The 13,716-nt window shown below is 39.2% G+C and overlaps 1 protein-coding gene across 1 annotated transcript; it reads left to right on the plus strand.

Annotated features, from left to right (window-relative positions):
- The first annotated feature begins 6,513 nt into the window (after window positions 1-6,513).
- BLOC1S4 (biogenesis of lysosomal organelles complex 1 subunit 4) lies at window positions 6,514-13,569 on the plus strand. The gene is made up of 5 exons (XM_034429305.3): window positions 6,514-7,579; window positions 8,043-8,114; window positions 9,093-9,194; window positions 10,429-10,563; window positions 12,588-13,569. The coding sequence occupies exons 1-5, from the start codon at window positions 7,316-7,318 to the stop codon at window positions 12,687-12,689; spliced, it is 675 nt and encodes a 224-aa protein (XP_034285196.2). The 5' UTR covers window positions 6,514-7,315; the 3' UTR covers window positions 12,690-13,569.
- Window positions 13,570-13,716: the final 147 nt, after the last annotated feature.

Here is a 13,716-nt window from a genome sequence, read left to right on the forward strand (position 1 = left end):
ACCTGAAGTTTTAATAGAAAGTAATTTATTATCACACTGTGAATAAAATTTGCTGGTTCTCATTGCTGAACTAAATACAACTACCATCTGTTGCATTTCAGAATTCGAGTTTCATAGCTGTAATTAAGAAATTCCAGAAATGGGGAGCTGAATTTTGAAATTCTTAACGACTCACCTGAACTAGAATGGGGGCTTCAGCGATATTAGTTCTAGCAGCAATGCCTGACCAGTTGTGCAACTAAGATTACTGACTATAAATTACGGTGTTGATGTCCATGGAACATTCATGATCATTTGAGATGAAGGCTATATTAATTATAGGAATTAAGTATAAATTGAGTATTTTTGGGGGGGTTGGGATCTTTGATTTTTAAAACTGTTATTTGGATGGGTTACCATATAGCTGATTCTTTTTTTTTTTTTGCAAAAAAGATGTCAATATGTATTAAACAAAAGAAAAATGAAGAATATTCATTTGTATCCAATAGGCCAGTATGTATCCTTTCTCCTCTTTTTCCTTAATCCTCATGCATACTGTAAATCTGTTCAGAAGTTGGCAACCTGTGAAAATCAAGGCATTCACAGAGGAACAGGAGAATGAACAGGGAATTCCATCTCCTGTTTCACATACCCTGTTAATTCAAACCAGATGGGCTGGTCTATAAGAGAGGAATAGAATTGTCAGAATTTGCAAATCTAATCAGTGAGATTGTTTACGCCTGATGATGCTCTCCAATTGTGTCCAATTTTCAGCAATACTATGGGCCAGCTCTTACCTTGTTTTTATACTAATTATTATTCATTTTTGCTGCTTTTAAAATAATAACAGAAAGGAAACAAAATGCAAACATTCATACATTATTAAAATATATATACTGTAATAAGTGCTTAAAAATAAGTAAAAAAAATACAACTAAAAAAAAGAAAATAAAATGATGTCATTACAACAGTAAACCAGTTATAATTCTCATATCTCAGGAGCTGAAAATGCTGCTGGTCCAAACAATGTTGTTAACAGAGGTTGTAGCTGAAAATATTGCAGTTATGTGCAATAATTAAGAGCCTCGGTGGTGCAGCAGACTAAAGTTAAGTGCTAGCACTTAGCTGCCAGCTGCCTGCAATTAGTGCAAGTTCAAATCTCACCAGGCTCAAGGTTGACTCAGCCTTCCATCCTTTCGAGGTAGGTAAATTGAGGACCCGGATTGTGGGGGCAATAAGCCAACTTTGTATAGAACAACACCGCTTGGGGGCCCCCGAAAGCCCTAATAAGCAAGTATATACAAAAAGGTATGCAGGCTACTGCTATAATGCATTGTAAGCCGCCCTGAGTCTATGGAGAAGGGCGGCATATAAATTGGACTAATAAATAAAATAAATAAATAATCAAACATGCTATAAATACTGTACATATTCCAAAATTGTCCAGATTGGAAAATTAATACCAATTATTGGCTTCCAGTATCTAATATTTGACAGTAGGTAAGCTTGATGATATAGCTCAAGATCTAGATAACCAAATCCTCCTACCTTAATTGGAAATTCATCTCTGATGTACTTTGAATCGAAAAACCTAAAACTTTCTAAGGAAAAAGTTTATTTTCTGAATATATTTTCCATGTATTTAAGGAGGAATTCCCCACACAATATAAATTAATTTGGGAATAATGTTTGAGAGCATTCACCTTTCCTGAAAGGGCAAGGTTTAATGACTTCCACCTATCTATATCTGAAGAAACCTCTTTATAATTTTTATTTATATTACACGTTACAGAGTTACAATTTTTTGTACACATATGCCTAAATATTTAAAGGGTTTGATTGAAATACAGGCTTGAGCTTCTTTAAATGAATAGGTAACCAAATTTTTGCCTGGTAGCATCAATTCCGATTTGGACCAGTTCAAATTTCCTGCTGTTTTACTAAAGACAACTTTCATTTGCATCAGCTCTGGAATAAAGTGTTCTGCCCCAGCTACGGAGCCCAAAGAACGCAGCACACACAAAGTCCGTACAAACCTTAGTTTACTAATTAAGGACTACTAATGAGCTTTCTTAGTAGTTGTTCGAACACAAGTACAGTTTAAATCAGTCTTTTCTGAACAAGGGCTGTTAATTTAACTTCAATAACAGCCGACATGAATCCAAAGAATAATTCAATTCTGAGGCCCAGTATTTCAGATAACCGTAATCTTACTATGGTTGGCAGAATGCCCAGACGTAATTTGCAGGAAAACTGACAACAGAGAAACAAGAGCCGAATCAAACGTTTCTGGAATCAAGACACGAAGGAATATGAACAAAGTTGTTTCCTGCAAATTGCATCAGTCGTCCTTCCTTAAATAGGCTAGGGGTGTGGCCAATTAGCCCCAAGCCTTACTCTCGAGGAGACCTCCTCCTGAGGAGCCACTCCTGCCTTTTAACAGCTCTGCGCACTCGTGCATCGAGAAGAGGCTCCTCCTCTTCTTCTTCACTTATGGGAGCTTCTGGAGTTTCTGAAGGCTCTGGCTGAATCCCCATCTCTGGCATCACATCTTCTCCAGCCTCCTCATTGTCTGACTCGAACGCCAGCTGCACAGGCTGCTGGCGCAGCACCACACCAGCCTCCTCGCTGTCAGAATCAGCTATTAACTGCACAGGCCACTGACAGTCCACAACATAAAGTAGTGTGAGGTTTCAGAATAAAAATGCCATCTGGAAATGAAACCAATTTATATTAAACTGAATTATGCACTACTGCATAAATCTGCCTATGTTGTCTAATGCTACGAGCAAAATGAAGTGCTTTGTATAAATATAAAAAAGGATGAGAATGGACATCCTAGTCTAGTTCCTCTAAATAAGAAACAGAAAGCATACATTAGCTTTTACCTTAGATGTGGGCACCTCATATAATATCTTGATCCATTTTATGAATGTCAAAATCCAATCCTTTTTAATACAGCAAAAGCTTTTTCAGATTCTGAAATGATGAGATTGCAGAATGATGAGATGCATCTGTTTTCAATCATTTAAGGAGCTTCTTTCCCCAGGCATGCATGACTGCTTTACTTTTGCTAGTAAAATGGCTGTGTGTGCACTGATGGATGTGAAAACAATTGACAGCAAATTCCAAAACAGCCATGTGAGCTTGGAAGAAGTGCAGCTTCTTTAATCCCTCTGGGTGAAAATGTAATAAAGTATATACCTATGGTTTTTGTAGTTCATTGCTAAACTGTAGCTGTGAAAATATGCTTGGATCCTCTGTTAACAGTTCATGGTGTTTACAATTTAATTAGAATAAAAACATGTGGAGAGAGATTTTGCAAAACTTTCATTCGTATTCATTCAGAAATATCAAGTACCCAAATTTTTTAATGGGTAGGAAGCATATAAATCTTGCATCTGAGGTCGAATTGACTATTTATACATCGTACACAAATAAGATTAAAAATAAAAGGGAAAATGAAAGATAAAATATCTATGGACACAGATAGTTAGATCCCCTTTTACTACTTTTTACAGAGAAATACAAAAGAATAGGAACTAAATTCTACAATATTACAGAAGACAAGAGTCATGTTAACATGATTGACAGAAATATTCAGAAAATGGTGAAAAATAAAAGAGTTTGGTTAATCTTTTAAAGCAAAAGATAGGGCAATGATTCCAATTATTAGAAATGAAATATGTTGAGAATGATCAAGTAGGGTTATAAAAACCATGCAAGCAGAAATATTAGGCTAGTTGTAGATTTAATAGACTTAAATAAAAATTAAGACAAATTTGCATTCACAGTATTCTTGTGCATGTCAAAACACCACTTTCAAAGGATTTTCAGTCCTATGAGCCATTTATACATGCACAAATGTTTTGTTGAAAGCAACTTTTTCCAGTCACGTGTCTTCAAAATATAGTCCGGAGAATTCAATAATTTCACTAGACTAACGAAGTTTAAATCACATTTTAAAAGTCAAAGGGTTAACATGGAACTTTCCAGAGTTTTATAACAGCCTATTTGTTTATTATACTTATTTATGTGCCATCAAGTTGGTGTCAACTCTTAGTAACCATATAGATTTTCTTCACGACTTGGCCTTTCAGATCTTCCATTGGTAGATTCATTGCCACTGTACCTGAATACATCTCTTCATTTGGTCATTCTTTTCTCTTCCTTCTCTTTCCCAGCATTAGAGCCTTTGTATGTGCTTGTGTGTGTTTTCACGAAGACAATGTCCTTGTGTTTCTCATGAAATCAGTATCTTTCTAGAATTTTTTTTACCACATTCTACAACTGACATGATCAACACAAATGAAGGCCTTTCTATAATGGAACACATACTTATTTTTTGGTATTCTTTAGCTTTCTCAATTATCCAACACAAATCAACAATAATGTATCTTGTTCCTCAGCCTCTTCTAAAGCCAGCTTGAACATCTGGCAAGTCTTTTTCCATATGGGGCTCTAATCTGTGTTCCACGTTGCTAAACATTTTTTTTTTTTTTGCTAGCATGTGAAATTAAGGATATTGTATGATAGTTTACACTCTGGTAAGGCTCCCTTTTTTGGTATTGGAACATAGATTGACCATGACCACTATGTGTTCTCCAAATTTGCTGGCATATCTTACTTAGGACGTTACTGATTCTTATTCTGTTGTTTTGCCATATTTCAGTGGGTCTCCCCTCGTTTCTTTAGCCTTCTGACTTGGTAATGACCAGAGTATTGATCTAACTCCATATTTTAATAGTAGAGGTCTTGGTTAAGTAGGGAACATCTTCTAAAGTATTTTGTATATTGGCATCTCTATCGTACAGTACTTCAGTGTATTATATTTGAACAATTCATTTTTAGTGTCTTAAAATTCATCAACTTTCCAAAAGTTTTGATTGATTTCATTGTATAATTGTTGGAAGAAATGTCCATCTGGGTTCAGTTCCAAGTGGGGAGAAAGACACTGGAAACATGGAGGCTGCTCCAGGGGTGAAATGCTCCCGGTTCGGACTGGATCGCCTGGTCTGGTAGCGATGGTGGCGGGTGGTTTGGAGAACCGGTAGAAAAAATCCCTGCCACCCCCCATGCCCAGCTGAGCCGCGCAATCATCAGAGGCTTTTTTTTAATTTTTAAAAGCATTTTTTCTACCACCTCTTCGGTGGAAAAAATACTTTTAAAAGTAAAAAAAAAGCCCCTGATGATCGCGTGGCTCAGCTGGGATTGTCAGAGGCTTTTAAAAGCATTTTTTTTACAACCTCTTCAGCTGAAGAAGTTATAGAAAAAATGTTTTTAAAAGAAAAAAAAGCCTCTGCCGATCAGGCAACTCAGCTGGGATCGTCAGAGGCTTTTAAAAGAAAAAAAAGTTGGCCACGCCCACCCAGTCACATCACCTCCCCCACCAAGCCACACCCACAGAACCGGTAGTAACAAATTTTACATTTCACCACTGGACTGCTCAGAAGGATGGTTTTAATGGTGAACAGGACCACATGGTTTGAGGTCCTGGGCAGTTGAGCACATGGGTGAGAGAGATTTATACTGTCTTAGGTCCCGCCTTGGAGCTTCCTGTTCCTGTGTAAGAAATGTATTCTGACTGGCTGTCAGGTTCCCATTGGGTCATGCAGGGGTAACTTTGTAAGTTGTCTTGAGTCCCAGGCTTGGTTGAATCTTGCTGGGTGATGTAATGAAGGGGCTTTGGACAATTCCTATTATGCTTAATGGCTTTGTCCTGGTTTGGATCTTGAGTGAGGCTAATCCTATCACCCTGGAGCTGAAGGTCTTTTGCCTTGTAGATAGTGTTGGAAGAAACATCCTTCTAGGTTCTGCTCCAAGTGGGGAAACAGACACTGGAAACATGGAGACTGCTTGGAAAGATGGTTTAATGGTGGACAGGATCACATGGCTTGAGTTCCTGAACAGAAAAGGGGCAGATACAGTAAATCCTCGGGTTTTTATGCTCTCTCTGGCTCTGCATTTCTTGGGCCCCCGAAAGAGTATCCTGATTGGTTGCCAGACTCCCAGGGGGTGGGGGTCTTGCTGGCTGATGGTCACATGTGCTTCCCAGGTCACATGTGGTGAGTTTCTGCTGCTATTGTGTAGAGGGCTAATCCTATCTTTGACAATTCCTACTATGGCTCTGCCTGAAGGAGGTAGATCTTTGTTATGTAGAGTAGACTGGCCCAGGCCTTAATGGCCCATTGACAAAGGGTGGGGGGCAGGAAGGTGGGAGCTGCTTTGTCTGTAAAATATGCTTCTCATATTTCTGCCTTTTTCATATTTTCTAAAATATTTCACTCTTCCAGGAAAGGGGTGGGTGCTAACTTCCTACAATAGGTTGGCACCAGTCTTTCTGGGGCTATTAACAAAGATGGGGGCTGCTTTCCAAGAGCATGTTTCTCCTTTTCTAATCCAGGGAGCTATAATATTCTGCCTTTTTAATATTTCCTAGAATATTTCATTCTTCTAGGAGAGGGAATGGGTGCTAACTTCCTACACTTTCAAACCATTTCTGATCATTTCTGCTAGTTTTAATTTTGCTGAAAGTGTTAACCATCCCACCTAGTTTTGTACCTAATAAGCATTCTACCATCTCCCCAAGTAATTAGTGAAAAATGAAAGATTTTAAAAACTGGTAACTGCACAGGCTACTGACTTCTCCTGAGACTTTTAAAAAACTTTCCCCACGTGGCCTATAGTTTGGGAATCCAAATTCTGAGCAAGCCATGTCTCACCATCAGCCTAGTCTTGCCGCCTCCTGCAGAAACAAAACAACAGGCTATAAAATACTGGGGTGGATCACGTTTAAGTAACTGTTGTCATCTCTCAACAGATCCGTACACGTACAAACACTGCTGGGAAGTCAAGACAGGAAGGAAAGATGAAAACACATCCCTTATTTTCTTCTACCAGCAGTGCTTGCTCAACTGGCAACCGTTGCCGTTGCAGAGCCAGCAGAGAATTCTGGGAGTTGAAGTCGCTGAGATTGTAAAGCACGAAAAGATTCCACATTTTGGAGTAAAGCAAGCCGGGATATGCAAGCAAAAAAAAAACAAAAAACCCACCACTCCCTTGAGGCGGGATTTCTCCCACGTGACCTAAACACGTGCTTCACCTCAAAACACTCGCTTTGGCTCCACCCTCTGAAGTAAGAACGTGAATGAAAAACGCGAGCGACTAGCTCCCAGTTTCTCACGATGTCCTCGCTGAGCTTCCGTAGGGAAGGGGAGGCGAGGTGGGGGCCCAACTATTAAACTGTCATTTCGAAGGCCTCCGATTTAAAGCGCCCCGAATCAGGTGACAGGCGGCCGATTCCGGGCTGGGCAAGGTCCCGGAAGACAGGCGGGAGATGGCGCAGGCGGCCGGAGCTCCTTCGGTCACCCTCCCTGAGGAGCCACCGCCGCTGCCTCACTCCTCCTCGTCGTCTTCCTCGTCCTCGAGCGGTGACAGCGGCCACGTCTCGCAGAGTCACAGCAGCGCCTCCGGCATCGGCGACGAACACGCGGGGACAGGCGATGCCTCGCGCGGAGAGTTTCTACTGGCCGCGGCGGCTGCTGACTACGCCTCCTACCTGCTCCCTTCGCCGCTCGAGAACGTCGCCTCAGCCGGGCAGGCGAGTGAATGGACGGGAGGCGCCCGCTTTGTTGGGCGGGCCCGCTTTAAGCCTGGCGCGTCGTCCCGTCGCCTTCTTCGTCCCTCTCTTCCCCGCATAGCCTCGTCCTTCAGACGGCGGTCTTGAGGGAACTCCCCCCGGAGTCTTTCTGGCAGGCATTCCGGTGCTGCGGTCCGTAGCGGCCGTGACGGTTTTCACCAGCAGCGGTTCGACTTCGTAGCAAATTGCTTAAAATCCCAGGCGAGCCCAAAGTAAAGACCGGCGGAAAAGTGGCTCCACGCAACCCGTGTGGCCTTCGAGGGTTGCTGCTTCCTTGTCCCCGTCCCTTCCCTGCCGCCGCCCCCGTTGAATAAGCTGAGCTTATTAGGAGGTCTGAGCACACACACACCCCCGTGCGCGCCTGCGATTGCCGTTTTGTTTCGACTTCGAATGCTTTATTTTGTCTTGGTTTTTCTTTTTGCAGGTCGGGACTTTGGACAAGAGTCTTGAAGATTTATTGATCAGGGTAGATGAGTTTGTGGGAATGCTGGACATGGTAGGTATGCTGCCTAAAAAGGCGTGAGTTGCATTAAAAGTTGGTGTGAGGTAGACTGTCCGGTGCTGTCGGTGTTTAAAAGAAACCTGTGGTTGCAATGAAAAGACTGCAGAAATGCTTTTACACAGATAATTTTAAACATCCTGACTGACACTAAAAAGATAACAGCAATAGCACTTAGACTTATATACAGCTTCACAGTGCTTTACAGCCCTCTGTAAGCAGTTTACGGAGTCAGCATATTGCCCCACAACAATCTGGGTCCTCATTTTACCGACCTGGGAAGAATGGAAGGCTGAGTCAACCTTGAGCTGGTGAGAATCGAACTCCTGGCAGTGAGCAGTAACACAGCCCTGCAGTACTGCCTTCTAACTACTGCGCCACCACTAAACATTTGTCATCACAACCACAATAGTGGTCAATTCTGATTTGTATGGGGTCTTGTAACTTGTTTTCTATATCTGCAGTGTATAGTAAACTGTTGAAATCTACATTTAGCAAATCTAGAAGCATTTACAGATCAGAATGAAGCCTGGTGTTAATAACAATAACAGAGTTGGAAAGGACCTTGGAGGTTATCCTCTAGCCCAACCCGCTGCTCAAGCAGGAGACCCTATACCATTTTGGACAAATGACTGTCCAATCTCTTCTTAAAAGCCTCCAGTGATGGACCACCAACAACTGTTAAATCAAGCCTGACTAGGTGGCTCAGTGGCTGAGACACTGAGCATATCAATCGGAAAGGTCGGCAGTTTGGCGGTTCTAATCCCTAGTACAGGTCTCCTGCATGAGCAGGGGGTTGGACTAGATGACCTCCAAGGTCCCTTTCAACTCTGTTACTGTAATTAACTTGTATGGGTTGTATACATTAATTTGGAAGATAACTCGGTTTATGTACCATTTTAAATGCATTGGTTAGATTTTGTCAAAGCTTATTCTCCCTAGCTGGTTAACAGTAAAGTATTTTTTTTCTTTTAGATTAGAAATGATTCTTCTCAAGTAATCAATGAAAGTGTGCCACATATTCATGCAAAGGCAATGGAAATGAAGAAGCTCTATAGAAAGATTGACAAACTAGAGGTATTGTTTCAAATGTCAATATTTTAGTTCTCTTTAAAAGGCTAATAGAAATTACTTTCAATTTTATTTTTCTTTTGGAGGTTAGACCTTATAATGTCAGCGTAGCAAGAGATAATTTAGTGTATTGATTCTTTGCAGATCCTTAATCATAATCTAGATAAAAAAAATATTTCCAGCAAGAAATTGAAGGACAAGTATGTTTCTATTCACACTGCTTTCCCAATGTTTTAATGAACACACGTATCTTTGATAAATGTTAAAGATAAATGTAAATTTATTTTAAAGATGACATTTCACTTATCGAGACTCAGGTCATGTATAAGTCTGATATTATTATTGCCCAGTAATGTGTAAGTTCCTGTCATAGAAATATATTTTTGTATTTCAGATTTAATGAATCTCTACATGTAGTCCTCGAATTACAACCACAATTGATCCCAAAATTTCTGTTTCTAAGTGAGACATTTTTAAGTGAATTTTGCCCCATTTTACGACCTTTCTTGCCACAGTTGTTAAGGAAATCTCTGCAGTTAACCTAATATGGTTGTCAAGTAAATCTGACTTCCCCATTGATTTTGCTTGTGAAAAGGTTAAAAAAGGGGGCTTACATGACCCCAGGACACTGCAACCATAATAAATATGAGTCAGTTGTCTAGCATCTGAATTTGTCCTTTTTCAGTGCCATTGTAACTTTGAACAGTCACTAAATGAAGTGTTGTATGTCAAGGACTACCTGTACTTGATTCTGAAGAACTTGTCATGTATACACGTCTCCACTCTTTACTGAATCTTCTGGTTTTAGATTAGAAGTTCAAAATACAATGAATCTTGTGGTTCTCAGGTTCCCTTTTGTTTTATTCAGACATATTGCATCATGCTTTCATATTTCTAAACTAAATTGAACTTCTAGAGATCCAGTTCTTGACTAAACTATGCTTGCTACTGTCTCATCCAATTACTTACAACCCATTTAATTTAGCAAAGTAAATTGTAGGTCTTGAAATTTATTACTCAAGATTATCTGTTTTTCTCTTCCTTTTTTATTCTTACAATCTGTGAAGTAGACTAGGATGAGAAAAATTGACCTACTCAATTGGTGATTTTTTATTTTTTTTTTCTAAAAAAGTTTAATTCTTTTCGGGTTTAGTCCAGTATTCTAATTCAAAACTAGGAAATTAAACCACTCTTTGTTAACATTCTGTTGTTGCTATAACTATTTTTTCTTTTAAACCAGGCCTTTGTAAAAATGATTGGTAATAATGTGGCTGGAATGGAGGAACAGATCATAAAGGCAGAATCAGACCTTGGAAATTTTCCAAATACGTTAAAGAAATTATTCTACACAATCAATGTGCCATCTTTTCTAAATGTAAGTTTTCTTTATTAAGGCTGACATGATGTAAGATACAAATTGAAATTAGTTTATGGAGTAGATTATAGAAACCTTAGACTTCTTTAATCTCTATAGCAGGGACAAATCTGATCCAAATCTAGATGTATAACTTCCATAAGCACAAGATGGATGATCGAGTATTAGGAATTCATAAATTTATGATACATTTACCCCAAATAATTTCCAAAATAACTTTCAGTAAGATAATTATTTTAGATTTTCAAAGAATGTAAAAATGGGGGACAAATGATTATTTTAATATTTATTTTTTCAGAGTCTTCCCTTAAATAAATAGAAAGGAATTTGGAGGACAACAGATTATCTGCTTCTGTTGTCCTCCAGAGGAAGGGCTTGGATAAGCATGCCTGTTTCATCCACCATGCTCCTTTATTCTGTATATAAGGCAATTCAGGTAGTCCTCGACTTAGAATGTTCCTTCAGTGACTGTTCTAAATTACTATGGCACTGAATAAAGGAACTAACAATATTTACCCAAAGTTACAGCCACTTCAGTGCCCCTGTGGTCAGTTGAGCAAGTTGGGCACTTGGCAAGTTACCTACCCTTACGATTGATTGCAGGGATGCTGCAACCTCCACTTGGTTTTCTTCCTTTCCATCTCACCCAAGTGAATCCCTTGGATCTATCTTCTTCCTGACTGAGTTCCCACAGGGCTTGGGCCTGCTTCCTTCCCCATGGGCCCCACATCCTTGTGCCTCCTCCCCCCATCACTCCTCACTTCACTTACCTTTTCTGATGATCACCTTTGTGAAAGAGAAGTGGCCAGTCTACCGCACAGCCTTCCTACAGTTATATAAAGCTGTATGGTATTGTCCTGAAAGTGCCATTTGGGAGCAGCCACAATTATAACAGGTAGTCCTTGACAGGGTGCTTTTGTCTACATGGTCTTTCTAACTTGCTATAAGTTAGACCTCAAAAAACAAAAATTATATATCTCAGGTCCTCTATAGAGAGAGATCTTTGGCTTAGTCTGTAACCACACCATGTAGATGATGCAGTGAGCTGAGCTATCTTGCTCAGCTGCTCTCCATTTCCTTTCTGTGGCTTACATGCGTTTAGAAAAGCTGTGTAAAGATACTTGCTTGAAATAAATACTTTGGAGGACAAAAATCCATTCACTAATTTGGGAGTTAACTAAATAAAGAGAATAAAGATAGAAAGGTTCCCCATCTTGACATATTAGAACCTCCTGTAGCTAGTGGCTTATCTAGGCCTGTTTGTTCAGTATGTTTACCTTTGCACTTAAAATATTTTTATTGGACAACTGCAACATTGAAATAATCTGTACATATTGAGCATGTTTGCATGGCAGACTGACCTGATTATCTACCAAAAGATAAGGATAGCTCCAATTAAATCAGGAATAATGAGACTTCTAACCAATAATGGAGGGCGGGGGAATGTCACATTCCCCTACTGTTTCATAGCAGTTACTGCTATCATTTACTACCAAGGCAACAGCCAACATGGACCTGAGAAGACAGACTTGGCTTCTGCACCTTTTGTCCCCATTTGTCATGCATCTCCTGGCTCTGTGTTTGGGATGGGGGAGTGGGATAATCTGAAAGAAATGGCTGGACTCACTTTTTCAAGTGAAGCAAGTTAGCATACAAGTGGATGAAAAAAGCTGTAAAATATGCCTGAGGCATCTATGCAAGCCTTGCAAACGGCATAGCTCATTTCATGATTCAGAGATGTTTTTCATTTGTGCTCTGTATATTGGAAAACTCCACAATCCTAGGAGACTTTTCATGAAAAATAGTGGATAACATTTCTGACTTCCTTTTCAGAATCTATATGTTCCAGAAACCCTTTATGCACTTTGAAATTTAAATGTAGTTCCAATCTTTTCAAAATCTGCTTGGTATATTTTATGGAAGACACACAAACATAAGAGGGGCATTTTGTTCAAAACTATTAAATTGTACGTTCTAAAAAAGTCAGGTGTACAAGTATTTTGATATGTAGATTTTCATTACAGAAATCATCTTCATCGAGGCAAAATCAAGCCCTGTATGAGCCACTTGATCTCTTCAAAACTGAAGACTACTTTCCTTGTCTTGATCAAGGACAATGTATATGATTTAACTGGAAGCGGTAACATGTAAAGGAGAGTATTATCAGTAAGATCCAGGCTGGCCTTTAGGTTATTGCTGCACTTTTTTTCAGAAAACTACGGTGCCTTCCTTGTGTGTGCCAGTTTGTCTTCCAGCATATTTACTTTGGCTGGATTTTATGTAGAAATAATATACTAGTATCTTAAAAGCACAATCTAATATAAAGCCTTAAGTGGCAGCTACTATTATCAAGAAAAGATAGTATGTATATTATAAACTATAAGCAAGTCTAACACTATCCTCTTGAGAGATTAGAGGGGGAATAGGAGGGACTGGATACACAGGAAGAAGGTCTTCCAGCCATTATTTTCAGCCAGAATAGTTCAGAAAACCTATATAATTCACCTCTGTATTTCCCTCTCTCCTAGTATAAGACTAGAGTATGAAAGATTTTACAGCCAAGTATCAAACTGTGTTCCATGGTTTTCTGGGTAAATTCTTTTTGAAGATTAAAGTCCATATGAAGAGAAATAGGTGGGGAAAACAAAATATACTGCATTTCCTGCTGTTAATCTCTGTACCACAGGCATATTTTTGAAATAGTAGTACTTAAAGTGCAATAAGGACCAAAATATGCATTGATGGTAATGATCTTGATTCTGTCAACATAGGAAGAAATCCACTGGCTGACTAGAGCATAGTATAAGTAACTTTGTTCTTTGAAGTGCTATATATTAAAGAAAAACAGCAATATGTAGTTTGCTAAATTGCAGAAGCAACTGTTTCATAAAGTTTTTCATGAATATCCTTTTATATAAAATGTAAAATGTTTGATCACCAAAGCACTTACATGTTAACTTGTAATTAAGCATTTAAATTTTTAGATTAAAATGCCATTTTAAAGTATGTTGTCCATATCTTAACTACAAAGCGATCTTAAGATCCTAAATGCATTCAAGAAACTGTGTGACAAGATGGTTGGCTTTTTTTACAATGTTAAGATGGCAGGGGAAAAAAAGTATTAATAGCAAGTCCAGCAGTTCCTGCCACAAC

Source organism: Pantherophis guttatus, chromosome 3 (assembly GCF_059756535.1).
Source record: "Pantherophis guttatus breed Tessera chromosome 3, ASM5975653v1, whole genome shotgun sequence".
NCBI classification, from domain to species: Eukaryota; Metazoa; Chordata; class Lepidosauria; order Squamata; family Colubridae; genus Pantherophis; species Pantherophis guttatus.

Excerpts from the sequence above, each read along its gene's own strand:
- BLOC1S4 (XM_034429305.3), top strand. The coding sequence starts at position 7,316 with ATGGCGCAGGCGGCCGGAGCTCCTTCGGTCACCCTCCCTGAGGAGCCA. Across the intron at positions 8,115-9,092 it reads TTGTGGGAATGCTGGACATG|ATTAGAAATGATTCTTCTCA; the intron begins GTAGGTATGCTG and ends TTTTTCTTTTAG. Across the intron at positions 9,195-10,428 it reads GAAAGATTGACAAACTAGAG|GCCTTTGTAAAAATGATTGG; the intron begins GTATTGTTTCAA and ends CTTTTAAACCAG.